Here is a 23,251-nt window from a genome sequence, read left to right on the forward strand (position 1 = left end):
AAAATTCTTTCTAAATGTAAAAATCTATTAATTTTGTCAGTTTTGGCAACTATAATAAACTGTCCTACATTGAGTGGTTTATAAACAATAGAAATATGTTTCTCATAATTCTGGAGGCTGAGGTCAGCATGTGAACAACTCATTGTTGCTGAGGATACATTTCTTGGTTCAGTGATGGTGACTTCAGGGCAAAGCAGCTCTGTGGGACTTCATTTTATAAGAAGAGTGATCTCCTTCATGAGGTCTCCATTCTCATGATCTGTTCATGTCCTTTAGACCCCACCTACTTCTTAAAACTATGACCATGGAGGTAGGATTTTAGCATACGAATTTGATGGGGTTATGATCTGGAGATGGCAGACATTCAGGCCATAGTGCTATGATTTGGAGATTCTATGAGATATTAGATGGTAAGAAAGGAAGTTTCAGGAGCTTGAATCAGGTGGTCTAAGCTTAATTGACCTTAAAAGCTTGAGAGATGGTACAGCAGTCAAGAGCACTGGCTATTCTTGCAGAGGACCCCAGTTTGGTTCCCAGCACCCATATGGCAGCTGAAAATTGTTTATAACTCCAGTTCCAGGGAATCTGGCACCTTCTTCTCTCCACGGGCATTGCACACGCAGGTGTTCTTACATACATACAGGTGAAACATACATATAAAATAAAAGTAAAAAAATATTGAGGGCATGATTTTTGGAATTCAATAAAGTTTACAAAATTTTAAATATGAGGATTTCCAAGAAGAAATATAGATAAAGCCATGTCACATAAAATTGTAGCAAATTGGGTTGGCAGTATTTTATGACTTTCTTTGAAGTACTTGACCACTTAGGCATGAACATGGATACTTCTGCGTTTGGCTGGAAGAGACCCAGAGCAGGAGTTTGTGGCAGTATTGATAACAGAAACTAAAAGGTTGGATTAACTTTACAGTGCTAGAAACAACAGAATTGAAAGGGCCAACTGTGGAGTCCAGCTGAATAGAAGGGCTAATATATTGCTGTAGACCGGAAAGATAAATGGGTCGAAGGTGACTCAGAGATGGGAAGGGAAGAGGGCATAAAAGAGGATGTGAGTACTGAGTTTGAGGAATTCTCCTTTCAGGAGATTCAACTTTTAAAAAGTTTAAAAAATATTTTATTTATAATTTATTATTATTATTTTATGCATGTATTGCCTGCATGTAGGTAAGTGCACCTGTGTTGGAACTGAAGTTTCGGACAGTTGTTAGGAACTGGAGTTATGGACAGTTGTTACTGCCATGTGGGTGCTGGGATTCAAACCAGGGTCTTCTGCAAGAACAGCCAGTGCTCTTAACCACTGAGCCATCTCTCCAGTCCCCTAAGAGTCAACATTTTTGATATCCATTTATTGAACATTTTTAATGCTTCCTCTGTGTCAGGCATTTCTTACTAGGCCTCTACTCTGGTCACTCAAGAGAATAGATTCTATTTATAGAAATTCCAAATTCTAGTTTTAGAATATTCTTGCAAGGGCAGTAGTCAAATGGCAGCAGGTTTTTTTAAAAAAATCTTGGGCAAGAAAACCAGTGAAACCACATGAGGAGGCCACCTGGCCAGGAAGATAATGTGAGAATGGGAGATTAAAACTCAGAGCTCATGGGTGTGGCAGGGTGCTTCCAGTCAAAGGGTATATTTGAACTGCACTTCAGAGTACCCTTGTAAGTGACTCAGGGCTTCTGAATTGCATAAGAGCTTTCTAAATGGACAATTGTTTTTTCTCAGGGTAGCAGCCCTATATTGATGATGGTATATACAGCAGATTCTTCCGACACATGGGGTACTGCTCGCCAGAGTCGAGATCCACAGAGTGAGTCCTTCTTCCTGCCTTTCTCAAGAAAATAGGTGGCATTGATGTTGAAAGTATACTTCAGGTTTAGGGGAAATGCTTCCAGATGTTGTAATATTCTCAGAGAAATGCCACACAGTGTTGGGTCGAATCAAGAGTCCTTTATAAGCTGGCAGTCAAGAAGGGATTCATGTCTAAAAGAACTCCCAACTCTGAGTGGGATTTATAAAGCCTGAAACCACCATTGCATCATGCCAAGGGCAGAACCAATAATCATAGTTATATCAGATCATCATAGTTACACCAGACCAGGGGCAGGTCAGTTAACAAAGAGGTTTTCAGTTAAAAAGTTTCAATTAGGAAAAACAAGTTTTCAGAATTGCAGAGACACTGAACTCCCTGGACATGCAGGTATAGCTGGATGGGAGGACATGCTGCCTGGACATGCTACCTGGCTAGTTGTAAGTTTTCCAGTATTATAGAAACAGTGTACCCCCTGAAGCTACAGGTGCAGCCTGCATGGGATGTTCTGGCTGGCTGTGTGGCTGCAGTGGGAATGGCTGAGCAGAAGAAACCAAGGGTAAAGCAAAAGTCAGCTAGAACAAAATGGATTGTTTTGCCATTTCAGTATTTGCATAAACATCAGCCTGGTTAGGCAAACACCTCCCAGAAATCTGCTCAGATGACATGACCATGGAGCATGAACAGCTATGAGATCATTGCAAGGGGATTTTAAAAGTTTTAGCAGTTTTCATTCTAATTATATTTTATTGAGGCTATAAATGTAATTAGAGTGAATTATTCTGTGAAATAGGGGAATTCAATAAAGGTGTGTTGGGTTGAAATAAATAGTTATCCGGCCCCAAAACATCTGATTTCAAGTCTCTTGCCCACCCTGGAGAATTAATGATGGTCATTAAAATGAAGTTGAAAGTAAATGTTCCTGGTGCCATCATTCCAGCAGATCAGTCACTGTAAGAAGTTAGTGCTTCAAAAACACTAAGCTAGACACAATTTTGTCTTTAAAAAAGCCATAAGCAAATATCTGATATATGTAGTTTGTGTGCTGGGAAGAAATAGTAACCCTAAAATAAAACATAGAAGAAAAGTAATAGGTAACTTTGGATTATGAAAATGAACTCACCAATTCTTTAAGTCAATTCTGCCTCATTTTGAAAGTTTTTCTGGGCATAAACTCTAAGTGGCTCTTGAAGAGTTTAGGTAAGAGCTGATTTGAAAATCTATGAGGAACTATGAATTCTCTCAAAATCTTCAATTTCTCCTTTCATTTCTATGTCTGTGCAGTGCTGATGAAGGATGTGTGTGAGATGTTCAAGATTGGGTTCTCCCTCAACTTCTACATGTTCCAAGGTGGCACCAACTTTGGTTTCACGGGTGGAGCTCATTCTTCACAAGGTTACCTCCCTGTGGCCACCACCTATGGCAAGTACTTGGCCCCCAGAATTGTCTCTAACCTAGGTTGCCCCTACGTTGATGCTGGAGCATCTTGGGTAGGCCCCTAAGGGAAATACCTGAAATTGTTCAGCTATTTTGACTTTAACGTACACTGGAGATTGATATTTGTTCTTACCGTACTAGAATTTTATTCACTACTGGGATCTAGGCTTCCTGAGATTTTGCAAGCAGACAAGGTTAATAGCTTCTCCTTACTTATCTGCTATATAGACCCTTGCTTTAAAAAGTTCCATGCAGAGTCTGTTGCTTTGAATCTCATGAGAGTACCAGGGTCACATGAACATGTTTTCCTTGTTTCCCAAGCCTATTAAAAGACCAAGTGGGAAGTTAAGGGTGAAATAAAATGAGTAGTTCCCTTAGAAACATGAGGAATCCAGTTCTTCCACATCCTTACCTATACTTGATACTTTTTAGACTTTTTAATATAATCGTCCTAATGGTTGTTCATTGGTGCCTTATGGTCTTAATTTGCATTTTCTTAATGACTTTTTATTTACTAATTTAACATTTGTCTACCTTTCTTGGTGAAATGTCTATGCAGATGTTGGTTCCACTTTTTAAAAAAATAATTACTTCTTTTCTTTAATTTTGAAAGTTTTAAAAACTAAGCTCTGGATAGATCTTCATTAATTATTTGTTTTGCAAATATTTTCTCAGAGTATATGGCTTGTCTTTTTATTCTCTTAACTGTGTGTTTTGAAGATCAGAAATTTAAATTTTTAATAAATTCTTTATTTTTTAAAAGGAATTGGATAGGAAGGATAAACCACTGCCTTCGGAGGGCTGTGGGCTCTCAGCCAGGACTTATTATAGACCCACAGATTGATAAAATGTGTCTCCCATCAAACGCTCTGCAAGGTTTAGTGGATGCCTCTTAGTTTGGATCACCAGGGATGTGGAATTTTCTTATCATGTGCCCAGAGTTTTTCCTCCAAAGTTACTGTATTAAGGATGTGTTTACTCAGAGCTAAACTTTCTTCTCTTCATGGAGAAAGAAGCTATAGCTGGTGTTTTTTTTTTTTGTGGAAAATGATGCATTTCTCTGTATTCTTCAGATTACAGTGCACTGCTGAAAGAGAATGGAGAATACACACCTGAGTACCTTGCATTCCAGCAATTTTTTCACTCTGTCAGAGGTAACCAGCAGTACCCTCAATCCAAATGGTGACTTAGCTTTCTCCATTGTGCTCAATCCTGAGAGGAGGGAAGGGAATATATGGGGATCTTTTTGGGAGAAACCCAGCTTCCTACAGTTTACCATTAGACAGACATGCATGAGATATAAGTTCTACTGTCATGTGCTCAGCACAGGACCATGCTGCTTTGTCTTGGCTGTGCCTATAATCCCCTGAAACTTCTAAGAACTAGAGGTTCCAGCTCCATTTCCTTTGAGCTAGATATTTTGTATGCATGACGTGGTTGAAATGGGGAGGAAGGGGTGGAATCTGAGAGCATGCATGCCTTTGCAGTTGGGCTATAGGAGACTGTAATGGGGTTGAGATCTCTAGGTCTAGCAGCTGGGGTCAATGTGCCCCTCTTTTTCTAGGACAGTAAGGCACATCCTTCAAAGAGTTAAGGGTATGATATGATATGACACTTATTCAATTAGCACCTGCCTCAACTCTTCCTGAAGTTAAGAAGTCATCCTGTAACTGAGTCCTTCATTCTTGGAGGCCTTGGGACAGCAGGGTAATGGGGTCCTTGAATGGGGGTCCTACAATGGCTAGCATGTGCTTCCTTGCAGAGGTTCCCAGGTACCTTCAACCAAAATCTACACAAGCGACTGCCTATGAATCATTGACATCACTACAGTTCATGACCTTGTGGGGCATCCTGCCTTTTCTGGACCAGGTGAGTGTTTCCTGGGCATAGACACAGCATCCCTTTGGATAAAAGAGACAGGAGAGAAAGGCATAATTCAAAGAACAGGGAGTAAATGATTTGGGAACCAAAAGCAATCTTTGGAAGTGTAGTTCCTTCTCCTATTTTACAGTTTAGAATAGGAAACCTATTAGAAGAACTCAGTTCAGAAGTTTGAATTTGAAGAAATGGTACGAACATTGTGGAACACTGGAAATAGTGTTCATGACCCTGCGGTGAAAAGATCCTGTGCTTTCTTAAGGTGTTAGAATGAAGGTACGTGGACTGGCCCGAGAAATGATTTTTAAACTTTTGTTTTCATAGAGCGATGCTTTCTCTAAACTTTCTTTGAGTTCAACTTCTGGAACATAAACTAGGTTAGTCAGGGTCATACCTCTGCAGTATTGAACTGCCCTGTAAGGGTCAGCCATCCCTTCTCTAGGATGCTGCCACTTTTAACTTACCCCTGGGGTTCCCAGGAATACAGATGAAAACTGGTCTGGGAAAAAACTACATGCTTATTCTATAATACTGAATACTGATGTTTTGGAACTATATTATCAGGATGTTGTTTTAGACAACTTCTGGTCTAATGAATAAGAAGAATGAAAGAAGAGGAGATTGGATGGTAAGAGGCCATAGGTAGAGGACCTGAGCAGCATGTTGCTGTCAAAGAAATATCATTCTGGACATTAGATCCAGAGTCAGACTGTCTGGGTTTGAACTTTTGCTCCAGTGTCTGCTAGCTAGGAGGGTTATTTAACCTCCTTCTGCCATCTTCTCCTCATCTGTAAAATGAGGCACAGACAATATGCAGATTGAATACTTAATGTCTGCCTTGGCACCTGTAAGTGCTAAATGTACGCAGGCTGTCATCATTGACAGATAATCCATGTGCTGGACAGTCATAGGGATTCCAGGGACATACCAGTCCAGGTGGCATTAAGACCTGAAGACTGAAGAGGAGCAGGCAGCACAGCTACAAGGTGGTGTGGAGAAGCGAAGAAGCGCAGGAGCTTGGGTTCACTTGTAAAGACAGGGAAGGGCTGTATATGTGAGGATCTGCAGTTAGGAGTCCATGTGAAAGCGTCACTAACAAAGCCAGCAGCATAGAAGGGAGGGGAGGGTTTTACCTGTGGAGGTTGTTATTTGTTTGTTTAGTTCTGGGTATGGAACCCACGGCCATATATTGCTAAACAAGCATTCCACCACTGAGCTACACCTCCCAGCCTCCCTTCCCCATGAGATTTTATTCCAGTTTTGCATATTTTGTTTTTAAAGTGCTGGGGATTGAACCCAGGGTCTCTTGAATGCTAGATAAGTGCTGCACCACAGAACTCCCCACACAGGCTGGCATCGATCTCACAGAAATCTGCCTGCCTCTGCCTCCTAAGTGCTGGGATCATGGCATGCATCACCACATACACTCCCCTCCAATCTCTTTTTAAAAACAGGGTTTCATGTATCTCAGAAAGGCCTCGAACTCTATATATAACCACAGATGACCTTGAACCTTTGGTCCTAAGTGCTGGGAATCCAGGTGTGCATGGCCCCTACATATGGTTTATGCAATGCTGGGGAGAGAACCTAGGGCTTTATGCATGCTAGTCAGGCACTCTATCAACTGAGCTACATCCCTAGTTCTGCTCTATTTCTAAAGCATACTTTTTGTACACACATTTAATAATTTAGTTAATTTTGAGACAGGATCTCTAGCTGAGGCTAGCCTTGAACTGTATACAGAGTTCTATATAGAGCACAGAACTCTGCTGAGAATGACCCTTAGACTTCTGATCCTCCTGCCTCCTGAGTGCTAGGATTACAGGCTTGTGCCAACACATTAGGACATTTTGCCAATTAATCTACATCTCCATCCCCATATTATTTATTTTTGTTTGTATTTTAAATTAATTATTTATATATATGAGTGTTTTGCCTGCATGTATGTAAGTGCACCCATGTCATGTAATGCCTGCAGAGACCAGAAGAAGGCATCAAATTCCCTGGAACTGGAATTAGGGACAGTTGTTACTCACCATGTGGGTGCTGGGATTGAACCTGGGTACTCTGCAAGAATAGCCAGCACTCTTAACCACTGAGCCAAGACAGGGTCCCCCTGTAGCCCCAACTGGCCTAAAACTCACTGTGGAGACCAGGTTGCCTAGATCTCACAGAGATCTGCCTGCCTCTGCCTCCCTAGTGCTGGGATTAAAGGCATGTGCCACCATGCCTAGCTCCCTTTTGTTTTTTGTTTGTTTGTTTGTTTTTTTGAAATAAGTCTTGCTCTATAGGCCAGGCTGGCCTCAAATTCATGATCTCCGTTTGGCCAAGTACTGGGATTACAGGTATGCATCAATCAAGCTCAGCTTTCTTTTAAAAATTCATTTTATTTAAAATTTTGTGTGTATATGAGTGTCTATGCGTGTTTATGTGTATGTGTGAATGCAGGTGCCTATGGAGTCCAGGAGAGGATGCCAGATCCTCTGGAGTTGGAGTTATAGGTAATTGTGAGCCACCCAATGTGGGCACTGGGAACTTGGGCTCTCTGAAGAGCAGCAAGTGCTATTAACCACTAAGCCAGCTCTTGAGCTGTCATGCTCAGTGTGATGGCTAATCCTGGGTGTCAACTTGATTGGATCTGGGATTAACTGAAATGAAAGAGATCTTCTCAATTGGATCATCTAAAGCCGGAAGACGTACCCTAAATGTGGGTGTTACCTTCTGATGGCAGCCGGTATAAAAAGTCAAGGCAGAGGAGAACGCCAGGCTTCTTGCTGCTTGCCTTCTCTCTTGCTGGTGAGTTCATCTTGCTGCTGTAGACTGAAGACTAGCTGATCTTTTGGAATTCGTCAGACCTTCAGCTCCAGATTGGGACTACTAAAACATCCAGCCTCGTGGACTGAGTGACCACGGATTCTCAGCCTCTCCAGTGTGGTGCAGCCATTGTTGGACTACTCGGATTCTATCCTGTGAGCTAAGCTGATCAATCTCTATACATATATATTCAATCTACTGGTTCTGCTTCTTTGGAGAACCCTAATACACTCAGCTTTCTTTGGTGTATATCTGCTTGCAAATATACTTCATGGGCAGTAGTGTTATGCTTTCAGTATATCCTGTCCCAGGCACTTGATGCTGATTGTCTCTGGTTTCACAGCTGGTCAGTGGGCTCAGGGGCTGTTTGTTTGCCTTCTTATGGTTTTTAGTAGTGATTGATAATTATTACATTGAAATGAACCATACTGGGACTATTTACACTACAGAAATTGGAAATTCTATGGCTAGAGAGATGATTCAGTGATTAAGAGCACTGGCTGCTCTTGCAGAAGACCCAGGTTCAAATCCCAGCACTCATATGGCAGCTAAAAATTGTAACTCTAGTTCCAGAGTATCTGATGCCCTCTTCTGTCCTCTGTGGGTACTGCATGACTTGGGTGCTCTTACGTACATGCAGACATAATACAAATACACATAAAATAAAAATTAAAAAAAAAATTTTAGAAAAAGCAACTGCGAATTAACAGCCGGTGCTCTTAACTACTGAACCATCTCTTCAGTCCCTCACAAGATTATTTTAAAGAAGATCAGACATCATCCTAGAACTTAAACCATAAAGAAAGAAATTTGCATCTCAAAAGAGTAAGGTTCTCTAAAGGAAGTTACAAATCAGGTTTTTCCCCTTAGAAAGTCAGTTACCAAGTATTTTCTAGCAAATCACTAGGAAATTTTAGGGTTTTAGGGAAATAGTACAATCATTATTGTCTTATTGTGATGATGTTTTTTCTTTTCTTTTTTAAATATTTTATTTATTATTTTATGTGTATGAATGTATTGCCTACATGTATATAAGTGCACCCATGTTGTGCAGTGCCCTTGGAAGTCAGAAGAGGGCATCAGATCCCCTGGAACTGGAGTTTTGGACAGTTGTTAGCCACCATGGGTGCACAAGGATTTGAACCCAGGTCCTCTGAAAGAGCAACCAATGCTCTTAACCACTGAGCCATCTCTCCAGCCCAGTGGTGATGTTACTATAGGGATGATAACTTTCTTTAGAGAACCCTACTCTTTTGAGATGCAAATTTCATTCATCATTGAGATGGCTCAGTGGTTAAGAGCACTGGCTTTTCTTCCAGAGGATCCAGGTTTAGTTCCCAACACCCACATGGCAGCTAACAACTTCCCCAAACTCCAGTTCCAGGGGATTCAATGCCCTTTTCTGGTATCCACTGGCATTGCACAACATGGGTACACTTACATACAAGCAGGTAAAACAAGCATACACAGGAAATAAATTTTAAAAGCAATTAAAAATAATCCTGTAATAGATAGGAAGGGAAGGTTGAGGTATAGGCGAAATGAGAAGCCAAGTGCTGATAGAGTAAGCCAGTATTTCAGGAAAGGCCTTGAAACTGTTAATATTTTAATTCTGTAATCCCTTCTACAATTGCTAACTTGAATTCTTTGGCACCAAAGAACTTTTTCTTCATCATTTCACCCTTAAGTATAGTTAATACATAAAGGGGGCAAAAGTTTAAGTATTTTCTTTTATTAGAAAAAAAAAAAAAGAATTTATATGGCCTCTTAAGGTGGCCAGTGAGTTGTTTGCTGCTGTGCTTTTTTGTATGATTATAAATTTTTAAGATTTAGTTTGTTTCTGCCTCACCATAGTGTGTGTGTGTGTGTGTGTGTGTGTGTGTGTGTGTGTATACATGTGTCCATGTGCAGTTCCATATGTTTCGGCATATGTTGACTATGCTTGTCCATGTGAGTGTGCTTGTGCATGTGTGCACATGCATATGGAGGTCCAAAATCAACGTCTCCTTGATCATTCTGTGTTTGGTTTAATGAGAAAGAGTCTCTCACTGAACTTGGGAGTTCACCAATTCTAGCTTGTCTAGCTAGCCAGCTTGCCCCCGGGGATCCCCTGTTTCTGCCTCTCAAGTGCTGGGATTACAGGAATTTGCTTTTCTCCTAATGGCTGGCATGTGCAAGAAAGAAACATAAAACTGGCTTGGGAAACCACAATGACAGTTTCTAGGTTATGTTTCAACATATTTAGCATTTCGTTTCCTTTTTGGTACTCCTGCTTGGGAGGCTGTTGGGGTCATTCCTCTGGAGAAATGGGCTGTGGGTAGACATTTCTGAGACTCTTCTGTTCAGCATGACCCTTCACCATAGTTGTTACTCCTGTCTCTGTCATAGCCAATCAAGTCTGTCAAGCCACTCTCAATGGAGCAGCTGCCTGTGAACCAAGGAAATGGCCAGTCCTATGGGTACACGCTTTATGAGACTGTCATCTCCACTGGGGACCTCCTCACCTCAAGCAGCCATATTCATGATCGGGGGCAGGTAGGGAACAATACATAATTCCTAGTGGCACTTGTATATCACCATCACCCTGTGCTGCTGAGGTAAATGTCTAAGTGGTAATCAAGTCATTTCATCTTCAGAAAATTATCGCTATTGCCTAGCATCTGTCTTTGTGAAATCTTTTGTGCATAGACATGCCTAGGAGTGTACCCCTGAATCTTCTATGAGCTGATAGTGTTCGTCAACCCAGGAAATGCTTCAGTAAGCACTATATTTATTGTATTATCAATCCCTAACATTCACATGGCATATGAGCAGTTGACTCTTGTCATTTAAGTCTTAAAACACCTGAGATATGTGTTATGAACAGGGAAACCCCAGAAAAGGCAAAGGCCTTTCAAAGGATATGCAACTGGGAAGTTATAGTGCAGAGGATGAAAGTTCCATCCCACTCCAAGTTAGGAACAGTTTGTTCTAAGTGTTCTTCAAGTTTCCTGTTCTACATCTTTTTGTTGGCACCTTACCTCTAGACTTCAAGCTTAGTTCAAAGTCTGAAATTCTCAGTAGAAACACGATGTTCAAAAAGTTTCAGAGGGGATTGGGGAAATGACTCAGTGGGTAAAAGGCTTGCTGCACAAGTATGCAGAACTGAATTCAGATTCCCTGACATCTATGTAAAAAGCCAGCCGTGGCCCCACACGTCCAGGGGAGTAGAGACAGGAGGACCCCAGGAGCTCACTGGCCAGCCACCCTAGCTGAAACAGTGATTTCCAGGTTCAGCGAACAGACCTTGTCTCAAAAAATAAGGTGGAGAGTGGTTGAGGATGACATCCAGTGTCAATCTCTGGTTCCATAGGCACATGCAGGGAATATGCATACATACTCAGAGTACTCACAGAGGTATGCACACAATTTCAGATTTTTTTACTTTTTAAAAAATATAATATTTGGGGGCTAGAGAGAAAGCTCAGTAGTCAAGAGCACTCACCTCTCTTACAGAGAACCTGGGTTCGATTCCTAGCACCCACATGGTGGTTAACAATCATCCATAACTTCAGTTCCATGGGAATCCAACACCTACTTCTGACCTCTGCAGACACTGCATGACATGAGTACACTTACACACATGCATGCAATGCACTCATACACATAAAAATAATAAAATTATTTTAAAAAAATTAAAAAATATATTTTACCAATTCTTTGAGAATTTCATACAATGTATTTTGATCAGAGTCACTCCTCCCCCTCCCCTAACTCCTCTCAAATAGCCCCTTCACTTTCCTACTCCCTCCCAACTTTGTGTCCTCTTTTATTTTTAAGTAACCCAACGAAGCCCAATTTGTGCTACCTATATATTCATTAGTGTGGGGCCATCCATCAGAGTGTGGTTGCCCTACCAGGGGCCACACTCTTAAACTGACTCTCCCTCCCCAGAAGCCACCAGCTGTCAATAACTCCATGTTGGAATGTTGATTGGCTTGATCTTGTGCAGGTCTTGTGCTGGTAACCACAACTTCTGTGAGTTCATGAGTGCAGTGGTCTTATCTTGTCCATAAGACATTATTTCACTCTGGTTCTCCTCAACCTCTGGCTCTTTACAGTTTCTCTGCCCCTTATTTTGCAATGGTCACTGAGCCTTGTCAGGGTAAGGGAGTGACATAAGTGTACCATTTGTGGCTGAGCACTCCATGGATACTTATTCTCTGGACTTTGACCAATTGTGAGTTTCTACATTAACCACAGTACACTGCACAAAGAAACTCCTCTGATGAGTTCTGAGAGCTACACAAACTTATGGCTAAAGAGACAGAGGATAATTTGATACTATGTCCATTTAGCAAAATAACAGTAGTAGGCTCACCACCCCCCATGGCCTGTGAGCTCCCCAAGTGTAGGCTCTTGGTCAGATTTACAGTACCAGGCATGTATTTCTTCCTGTAAAGCAGACCTTAAATTCAATCAGAAAACATTTGGCTACCCTTATAACATTCACATCACTCTGGCACCCATGGGCATATCTTGCCACACTGGTCATTATTGTAGCTCACAGAGTTCACAACTAAATAAGATTGCTGATGACTTTTTTCTTCCAGCAGCCTATACATCATCTTCTCGTACTATGAAGATTTCAGATTTTTACTTAGGAACACTCAACTGCCAAAATTTGTGGAAATCCAAACTCTGAAAATCCCCAAAAGCTGAAATACTTCTGGTCCTAAGCATTTTGGATGAAAAACATTCAATCTGTACTTCTGGCTTTTGTTTGTTCGTTCGTTGAGACAAGGCCTCATATACATAGCCCTGACTGGCCTGGAACTCATTATGTAGACCAGACTGGCCTCAAACTCACAGAAATCCACCTGCCTCTGTGACCCAAATATTGGGATTACAGGTGTGTCCCACCATGCCCAACCTTGTCTGTTTTTTATGACTCCAGCTCGTCCCTCCGTTTCATTGGCTGCAGAGTGAGCCATTTTTCTTACCATTTACTAGACATTGTCTCCACTTAGTATACTGTGTCCTATGGCTTTTCAAACTCCCTTCCCAGTGCACATGCATTGCTTTCCTAAGTAAGTCTTGGATTGGTTCATGGACTCACAGCTTCCCAGCTATATCTCTGTATAGTCTCTGTTCATATGTTCTCCGCCCCCTTTTTTTTTGAGACAGGGTCTCCCTGTAGACCCAGGTGGCCTGGAACTTGCTATGTAGACCAGGCTGACCTCAATCTCATAGAGATCTGGCTGCCTGTTCCTCCTGAGTGCTGGGATTAAAGGTGTACATCGCCATGCCAGGCTCTCATAAGGTCCTTTTCCTTTTTATTTATTTCTTGTTTTCACCTGGCCTCCGTGTGGTGCAGAAGTACTCAGCCATTCTTTCCACATGCAGGCCACTGCCACCTTAGTCTGCACTTGGTATTTTGTATGCGCTTGTTGAAGCTGCACAGCTGGTCTTCCTGTTTCAGACCCTTCCCTCACCTCTGTCCTCTCTTCCCTGCCTTCTCTCAGAGTGCCATCAGTCTTCTGCCAAGATAAAATGATTCATCGTGCCCCTTCTCTGTTTGCCACCTCCTGTTGACTCCATATGCCATTGTTCTACATGTCTCCAAAATAGCCCTCCCGGATGTGACCAGTGCTTAGGACTTGTTCTTCCTTTCTTGAATCCTCCACAGCAGTCTGCTCACAGCTTTACAGCTACTGTTAGGGTGCATTGTGATTCTTTGTGTTGTGAGGCATCTGCGTTCTTCAACAGCTAGCTATTTATACTAGGTGACCCATTTCCCGGGAAAATAGATAGTAGGCATTCAATAAATGATCATTGTTCTAGTTTACTTTCTGTGGCTGTGACAAACACCATGACCAAAAGCAACTTTGGGAGGAAAGGGTTTATTTCACCTTACAATTTTTAGTCCATCATCATGGGAAGCCAGGGCAGGCTCCCCAAGCAGGAATCTGTAGGCAGGAGCTAAAGCAGAAACCACAGAAGAATGCTGCTTCTTGGCTTGCTCCCCCTGACTTCCTCAGCTAGCTCTCTATCTGCCTAGGTCCATCTGCCTAGGGACAGTCCACAGTGGGATGGGCTCTCTCTCTTCAATTAGCAATTAAGAAAACGCTCTATAGACATGCTCATAGGCTAGTCTGATGAAGGAAATTTCTCAACTGAGATTTCCTTTTCCCAGGTATGTCTAGGTTCTTGTCAAGTTGACAAAAACTAACTGTGAAAATCATAGAATATATAAATTCTGGGAACTAGAGAGATGGCTTAGTGTTTAAGAGTACTTGCTGCTCTTGCAGAAGACCTGGGTTCAGTTCTCAGCATTCACATAGTGGCTATCACTGTCTGTAACTCCTCTTCCAGGGAATCCAGTGTCTCTGAGAGCATTGTATGTATGTGGTACACTTACATACATGTAGGCAAAACATTCATACACATAAAAGTAAATAAATTTAAAAAATTTTAAAAAGAATATATAAACTCCTGAAGCTGTGGTCCCCTCCCATGAACCAGAGTTATCTCCTTCTCTGAGCCAGAGCTGTGATCCCATCCCATGAGCTGGAGCTATGGTTCCCTCTGTGAGCCAGACTTGTGATCCCCTCTTGTGAACTGGGCCTGTGCTTCCCTCCTGTGAGCCTGGAACTGTGGTCCCTAACTGTGAGCCATGGTTCCACATTCCTTTGGTGGTAGGCTGATGGTAGAGCAGCAGGCTCAGCCTTCTCTGAGTGGCTGCATCCCCCAAAACCCCTTCCTCTGAGATCCAAGTTGTGCATAGCAGTGGATTTGCCTCTGTGTTAGACTTGTGATGGGGACAAGGGAGGTCTCTGTCATTTGCAGATTCTAGACTGGAGAAGACTGATTCTCAAAAATGGACTTCCTACTCCTCTTGATGGCCAGCTAAGGTCTTGACTCCACATGGTTCCTGGGCACCCAGGCCCTAACACTGGAGCTTTCCTACTCCCAGGCACCAAGAGGTTTTCTATCCTTTTTCTATCACTCTTCTATAACCCCAGTGTACCTTCATCTGTGCCCTACAGAAAATATAAAGTGCCTAATTGAGCTTCTAGAAGTAAAAGAAGAACACTAAAGGGGCTGGAGAGATGGCTCAGCAGTTAAGAACACTGACTGTTTTTGCAGAAGAACTGGGTTCGAATCCCAGCACCCACATGGCAGCTAACAACTGTCCGTAACTCCAGTTCCAGGGGATCCAACAGCCTCTTCTGTCCTCTCGGGCATTGCACAACATGGATGCACTTACCTACATGCAGGCAATACATGCATACACATAAAATAAAAATAATAAAATATTTTTTAAAAGAACACTAAAAAAGAATATATAAACTCTGTAACTAGATTCTAGTAAGCTTAAATTGTGATCTCTGTGTCCTGTTTACTAGTAACACTCTTGTTTTTAATATTTACTGATTTTTATTGTTAGAGTTTCCCAGACAAATTACAATTGAAAAATTGTGATTTGGGGCCTGGAGAGATGGCTCAGTAGTTAAGAGAACTGGTTGCTCTTGTATAAGACTGGTTTGGTTCCCAGCACCCACATGTCAGCTAACAACTGTCCATGACTCTAGGTCCAGGGATCCAGTGCCTCTTCTAGCCTCTGTGGGCATTGCAGGCATGGGTATATTTACATATATGCAGGCAAAACACTCATGCACATAGAATAAAAATACATAAATAATTTTTTTTGAAAAGGAAAATTGTGATTTAGCTTAAATAGTCTAGGAAACATTATCTTTATATATAGTCTTGCCTGGCTAGGGGCTTAATCTAGAGTTGAATCAGTGTTGTAGGGAATAGGGAAAAAATGAGTTAATGTGTAGGTTGTCCCTGAAGCCAGATAGATTGTGGCAGCAGGATGCCCAGATACAAATTGTGGGGTACCTGGCCGAACTGAATATCTTGCAGAGCTGAACCCCAAAGGTAAGGTAGGCAGATACAGAGCAGCCAGTGTCCCTACAATTCCCATGCTTCCCCTTTCTCATCATTTCCTTGATAATGTTTATTCATTCTCTACTCTTCTTTCCCTTCTGGTTTCTGGGAGGCCTTTAAACATTTTCCCCTCCTTGCTCTGCAGTTGAACCAGGTCCCAGTTTTGATACCAGGACTCTATGTCAGGCCACAATTCAGCATCTTCTCACTGTACTATAAATATTATCTCTCCCTTGTGAATTTGTGGTCAGCCTGTGGAATTCTGGGAAGCACTAAATCCATTCTGCTTCTAGATTTGTTTTGATTTTTGCATTTTCTTTTCTTAAATTTTTTTAAAATTGAATTTTTGTGTATTTCATACAGAACATCTCAATCAATCTTAATCATCTCTATATCCCCTTCCCCACTGGCACCTTCCCATAGCTCCCCCCGCACTGGAATTCATACATTCTGTGATTTGTCTTAAGGCCTATTGTGTTGTTAGTGTCTCTAGAAGTCCCTCACTGCAAGTTTGTCTACTGAGGTCTAATCTAGTCAGCCTATCTAGAGTCTCTTGCTTTAGGAAGATCAACTCTTCCTCACCCAGCAGTAATCAGTTGCCAATATTTCTTCAGCTAAGATTGGAGTCAGCTGTCCATTTCCCTGGTTCTATATTGGTTTTTGTCTGTTTGAATTTGCATGGTTTGTGCATGCTGACATCATTGCTCTAGGTTCATATGAGCAAAGACACAGGAACTTGTAGGACTATTTCCATAGAGTCATGTACTTCCTCCCTGGCTCTTACTATCTTTTAGACCACCCTGGCCAACAACTCAAAGGAAGGTTTATCCTGTCTGGCACTGTTTCTTGTTATGTAACCTTTAGGTATACACATGGACTCATATAGAGATATTGTATATGTAATTTGTCATTGATTTCCTCTTTTTTTTTTTTTTTAACTAGCTAGGTGTTATTTATCTCTCTTCTCTTTCCCCCTGTCTAACCCTTCCACTGTGACTTCCGCATTTAAAGTGAACATCAATTGATGGTCTGATACCAGCTTCAAGTTCAAATAACTACATCAATGACCTGCACAATATATGACATTGATGCAATAGTGGCACTCTTATCTTGGGGGCAATCAACAGTTACCTAATTGAGCTAAAAGCCAACTCAATGGGAGGAAACTCGTATGTGGTACTGTAAACATAGCCAAATACACATAGCTGGTGAGGTCATAGAGCTTAGATTTTTGCATTTTCAAAGCTGCTTTTGGGGCTAGAGAGATGGCTCAGTGGTTCAGAGCACTTGCTGATCTTGCAGAGGATCTGGTTCAGTTCCCAGCACCCCATGGCAGCTCACAGCCATCTGTAACTCCACTTCCAGGTGATCCACTCATATGGTACACATACAATCATGCAGGCAAAACTCATATACATAAAATTTAAAAAGACTGCTTTCCTCCTTTTCCTTATGAGGACCTAATAATTCTCTCTTCTTTCTTTGGCAGGTGTTTTTGGATAACAAGTATATAGGAGTCCTGGATCATTCAAAGGATCAGCTGTCCATTGTGAAAAATGTATATAACCAAATATTAATATGTGAGGTAATTTAGTGCTTGCTAGGCCTATGCCTAGGGGTCAGTGAGGCCTTATGAGAGATCATTTCTGCTCCTCTGCCCTTGGGCTGATCCCTGAAGAGAACAGCAACCACAGAAGTGTTATGCACATTTTGGAGATATGGGCATATGTGCTTTGGGTGAGCAGAGCTTTTCTCCCTTGAATATCTGCTGCTCAAAATACTCTGGGTTGGTCACCAGTCCCAAGAGGATCCTTTCTTAAATGTTCAGGTGATTCTTTCTTCCCTGAAAAACCCAGCCCAGGAGAACAGGGGAATGAAAAGGAGAAGCAGGGGTGCAAGGGCCTGTCTATCAGAGTTGGAGACCTTCAGGGTTCTGAGGCCTGTGGTTCATCAGCCCCCTGCTCATGTCCTGTCTCAGCTCCAGGGAGGCCTAGAAGGTCTAAGAAAGGTGCTAAATGGTGCTCAGTCTGGTCTGTCTTGCATAGCAAACCAAGAAAAATCGCATTCTGAGGATCCTGGTGGAGAACCAAGGCCGGCTTTCTTTTGGGCCTAATATCAACAAGGAGAGAAAAGGTAGGCTCCAGAGGCAGGTGCCTGTGATCTGTCGCATCAGATTCCTATTGTTCTTCCCCAGGCCAATGACAGTTGGGAACAGACATGTGCTTGGAAAAGAGCACTCTATGTTATGAGACTCCTGTGTGCAGAAACTGGGGTGATATTTTTGTGTACTCTAGTTACTGTACCAGAGCCAGCATACTGCCTTCCACTTTGGAGAAGATTTTGAAAGTGGTATCAAGAAGAGAAAGCTGTAAAGACCTCTCTGACAGGGGTTTCTCTCTAGAGACAGTGCCTTTCCATTTCTAGGAAACTAGGCCTTATATGTGTCCTTCTGCTTGTGCCTAGCATACCTGGCTCCTGGGCAGAGCCCTGTACCTTCATTGTGCCTAAGTGTTTTGACATATCTGAGCACTCAAGCTAGTCAGAAGCCCCATTCTGGCCATATCTGCAAGAACTGCAGTCATTCTGTGATATTAATGTGGACTATGAGGCCCTATCTAGGAGTATACACTTAGGAAATTAAAAAGAAAACCTGTCTAGGATTTGGGTTTGGGTAGCTTAGTGGTAGAGCTCTTGCCTAGCATTCAAGAGAGCTAGTGTTCAATCCTTAGCACCACCAAGGTGGGGAGGGGAGTAAAAAAAAAATCTGTGGAATTTATAAAAACCTTCCAGCTAGATGAGGCAAGGAAAGCACTTTCCTTCAGGGAGCACCCTGGCTGCAGCCCACATCTGTTTCTGTTCTTCCCATCCCCTTCACATGTCCTTTCTTTCCCATCCCATAGGTTTAACTGGGGATATCTATCTGGACAATTATCCAACGAGAAAATTTAAAATCTGCAGCCTGGAATTGAAAAGTGCATTCATACAAAGGTAGGCACCTAAACTTCAGGTGATTGATCAAAGATAAGGGCAGTGTTACAGCTTTGTAGTAGAGCATTTGCCTGGTATGTGTGAGGCTCTGGGTTCAATCACTGGCACTGTAAACAAAATAAGATAAACCATATCTAAAAGGTGGACATGTAGGGCTGGAAGGATGTTCAGAGTGCTCCAGGGGGAAGCCTTTGGTTTTATAGCTGTGTAGGAGCAGAGTGGTGACCCTCATCCCTCATCTACCCTCTACCAGTCTCATGCCTTACTGTACCATTCATGCTGAGGATATAGCTGGTGTCACAACTGGAGATGCCAGGGTTCAGGGAAGAGGCCAATTTCAGAGGTCACAGGTGACATTTTGGAAGAATGATATGACTTCTCTCTGGTCTTTGACTCCCTCTTAGGAAATTTCCTAGCTTCTGGAAACCAGTCACAAAGAAGATTCAAGGCCCTGCCTTTTTCCTCAGTTTTCTGAGAACTGGAGATTTTCCCCAGGACACCTTCATAAAAGTACAGGTTAGTGCCATGTCTTTCCTACCCATGTGTCTCAGTCTTCCCACCTCAAAGAACCTTTAGAAAAACTCTCCAGTACACAGACCCTGTCCTGTGCCCAAGCTCCCCAGGCCATAGCCACTTCACAGCCATCTTGGAGGCTGATCTTCCTGGGTCCCACTATGGCAGGGCAAGGAAAGCGAATAGATGCAACAGAGACAGGAGCAGTGTGTACCAGCCAGGCCAGCTGGAGCATGTGCTGCAGGAGAGATCTGATGAGGCTGTCCCCTCATATAACCCAAGATGTAGAGATTCTTATCACTGTCATGAGCTCACCATTCAATGTGTCAGACAGTTGTGACATACTAGTGCATCTTGGCAGCCAGTCCTGCTACTTTTCAACTTGAGCTGTGTTTTAAAAGCCTGACATGTTTTGATGAATACTGGATAATAAGTGGACATCCCCTCTGCTGGCTTAGGGCAGACCCAGGGAGATGAGATGGAAGTCAGAGGCCTCCTTGAGACCTGGATGCTAAGCCACCCTCTGGCCAAGGCAGTGGCATAGGACTACCCAGTCCCTCCCCCAGGTACTTTAGTTGGTGATCTATTATGCCTTGGTCTACTAAGGTTTGGTATATCAATGATGTAGGAGGTCTGTCTGTCTTCTATCTTTACATCTAGACTTTACTTATATCCTGAAATCTCCCAATCTTTTCCAGGGCTGGAGAAAAGGTGTTATATTCATCAATGGACAAAACTTAGGACGATACTGGAATAAAGGCCCCCAGGAAACCCTCTACATCCCCGGCCCCTGGCTTCATCCTGGAATTAATGAGGTGAACTCCCCCAGTGCCCTTTGCCTCTGAGTTTACTTTCTTTGAACTCTGCCTTGATTCAGAGGCACAACTTGAATCTCTGCCTCACTTTCTTTGTACAGATCATGATGTTTGAGGAATTGGAAGGTGGACTAAAAATTCACTTTTCAAGAGAGGCTAAACTAGGTATGGCATGCTAAAGGGTCATTTTGGCATCTGGGACAGTGTTTAGCCCTTTAGTGGTAGATGGACTTTATCTTACACTTGTCACAGTCCATCTCATCCCCTCCCATTTTGAGATGACTTAACTTCCTCATCCAATAGCCTCATCCCAACCTTCTCAGTCTCCCTGACATTCCTACTCTGTTTTCAATATCCCTGTCTCATTGAGACAATTCTAGTATCTTCTACTTCTTACCTTTTCCAAAATGAATTTGCTTCCTATGGCTCCTTCTCAGGCTGCCATGTTAGGTAACTCCGAGTACTTTTTCTAGTGTCCTTTGGTCAGTTTGCCATAGGTTCATGGACCAGTTACATCAGGCCCAAGTTGCAGAGTGTCTGTGTTTATCATAGGTAGATGCCTATTCTCTGGGTACTCTGCCCCCTTTGAACCTTTTGTTGGCAGCAAGAGCCATAGCCATAAATCCTTTCCTCCACCTAGTGCTAGGGATCAAGCCAAGGGCCTTGTGCCTGTCTTGTAAGTGCTCTGCTACCGAACCATACTCCACTCCCAGAAAGCCTTTTGGAGAATCACCTACCTCACTTCAACAGAGTCTTTATGGCCTAGTGATTAAGCTGTCTTCCTCCCCATTGGTCACAGTTCTATCCTCTCTGAGATGGGCATGTCGTTCACAGTAGGCTGATCAGATTTTCTTTTCCAGGATATTGAGTCTCCAGTGGTATGCTATAAAGTAGGAAGCAGCTGAATCACATCCAGAGTGGTGCTTGGAGCAACCTACCAGTCCTGACATATAGGTGGGCTGCTGTGCACACCTGTCTTTTGGCTTGTTGCCCACCTGATTCTGATGTGTACAACAAAATGATAGACCCGTACACTTCTTTTGTCATGTTGCTATAAATACGTCTTCGACCACCAAATAAAATGTTGAGGAAAAAAGATTCTCAGAATACTTGACATTGCCAGTATAAATCTGAAGCAAAAGTGATAATTCCAAGATGTCAAATAAAATATGAAATTGCAAGAAGAGCATACAGTTCATATATGGTTTTTATTTTTAGAGTTAAAAATAGTAAAAATGTTTTCATTTTCAGTAGCTGTTCTGTGCCATTGATTTTTCACATGCAGGTAAAAGCCTGCTTTTAGAGACTGTATCAGTCAACTGCATCTTTCCCTCCCCCCTTTGGCACCCGATTCATAGTCCTGTTGATTTCCTGATAGACTCTTTGTCCTCCTAGAATGATTCCAACCCTGCTGAGCCATAGCAAAAGTCACAAAGAACTGGCTAAGTCCTTGGGGTAAATCAACTTGGTTGCCCAGCCCAGGAAGGCCTATGTGATTTTTGTTTGTTTGCTTTAAGCTACTACAGATTTCACTGTGATGTGAACAGGTCCTGGTTTAGGTTACAGACTGGGAAGGCTTGGGAAAGGGTTCACCACACAAGTGAGTTGGCATGGCACCAAGGTCTATACAGGTAACTACAGAGAAGTTTTTGAACTCTGTTGAGGTTTAGGCTGGTTGCACAGGGTATGCCAGTTTGTGCTAGCCCAGGGAGTCAGGGCTATTTGTACACATCCTATATCTATAATCTACATAACTCAACAGTCAGGAAGAGGTCAGGAGTTACCTATTAAAGTGTTTCCTTCACTGCCCCCCTCCCCCCATCTTCCTTTTCATATCAAACTGATTGAGGAAAAATAAACACAAATTAATCTGGCACTTGAGAGGCAGAGGCAGATCTCTGTGAGTTCAAGGCCAGCCTGGTCTACATAGTGAATTCAAGGCTCACTGGGGGCTACGGGGAAACCCTGTCTCAAAAAAACAAAAAAGAAGCACAAATCTTGGTTCCCTTCATCTATCTCTTTTTTCTCCCTTTCATCATCACATAGAACAAAACAGTATCAAGTGTTTCCCATGTCACAGCCTCTTACGTTTGTAAACCCCTGTTCACACCATAGTCACCAAAAGGGCTTATTAAACACCTGTTACTGGGCCCCATCTCTGGAATCTGTTTTGACAGATGTACTTATGAATTTTCTCATTTGCTGTGACAAAGTACGTGACAATAGCAACTTAGGAAGGAAGAGTTTGTTTGGGCTTAGACCTTAATGGAATACAGTCCATCCTGATGGGGAAGTCATGGAAGCAGAAGTGTGAGGCAGTTGGTCACATTGCATCCACAGTCAAGAAACAGAGAAAGATGGCTCTTCATTTGTTTTCTCCTTTTTATTCAGCCCAAGACCCCAGCCCATGGAATGGTGCAGCCTGCATTTAGGTGTGTCTTCCCACTTCAGTTCACACACTCTAGAAGCCCCATTATAGACATTCCCTGAGGTTTGTCTCCTAGATGAGCTTAGATCCTGTCAAGCTGACAATCACTATTACTCATCAGAGCAGATCTGGCACAGAACCTGAGGATTTACATTTCTACCACATTCCCATAGGATGCTCATATTGCTGGTCTTTGAAGCCCACTTTCAGAACCATTGGTGCAATGGAGGCTCTTAGCTTGTGTACTACTGGTGTCTGGAGGTATCTGTCCTGTACAATAGGTATGCTCAGGAGGACCCTCTCCTTGGTCTCTGCTTACTACATGACAGCAGCACCCCTTGAGTTGTAGCAACTTAAACTATTGCCACACATCAAAAGTAAAAAAGGTCATCTGGGGGTAGTGGTAGAGTAAAATGCCTTCAGATGAGCACTGTGCAGTGAAGCATACTCAATTCTCCCAGTCAGAAATAACACCTTTTCCACCTTACAGTGCAACACTAGGATGCGGCTTCAGGCATCAAACCTTAGGCAAAAGGCAAAGATGAAGGAGTGTGGGAAATCTTCTTTCAGGGTGGGAAGTCTGTTTAGGATTACTAAATCTATTTTGCATAAT

At 42.5% G+C, this 23,251-nt stretch overlaps 1 protein-coding gene across 1 annotated transcript in view; it reads left to right on the top strand.

Annotated features, from left to right (window-relative positions):
- LOC103750915 (beta-galactosidase-1-like protein 2) overlaps positions 1–20,389 on the top strand; it is a 50,620-nt gene extending 30,231 nt beyond the window's left edge. Inside the window, exons 9-19 of the mRNA XM_008854198.1 lie at positions 1,746–1,830; positions 3,115–3,252; positions 4,341–4,421; positions 5,030–5,136; positions 10,348–10,494; positions 17,384–17,452; positions 17,940–18,027; positions 18,795–18,882; positions 19,287–19,398; positions 20,094–20,210; positions 20,312–20,389. Of these exons, the coding sequence (XP_008852420.1) occupies positions 1,746–1,830; positions 3,115–3,252; positions 4,341–4,421; positions 5,030–5,136; positions 10,348–10,494; positions 17,384–17,452; positions 17,940–18,027; positions 18,795–18,882; positions 19,287–19,398; positions 20,094–20,210; positions 20,312–20,389 (1,110 nt within the window). The remainder of the gene's footprint in view (positions 1–1,745; positions 1,831–3,114; positions 3,253–4,340; positions 4,422–5,029; positions 5,137–10,347; positions 10,495–17,383; positions 17,453–17,939; positions 18,028–18,794; positions 18,883–19,286; positions 19,399–20,093; positions 20,211–20,311) is intronic.
- Positions 20,390–23,251: the final 2,862 nt, after the last annotated feature.

The sequence above is a fragment of the Nannospalax galili genome, unplaced genomic scaffold, assembly GCF_000622305.1.
Source record: "Nannospalax galili isolate Female #2095 unplaced genomic scaffold, S.galili_v1.0 scaffold66, whole genome shotgun sequence".
NCBI lineage: Eukaryota > Metazoa > Chordata > Mammalia > Rodentia > Spalacidae > Nannospalax > Nannospalax galili.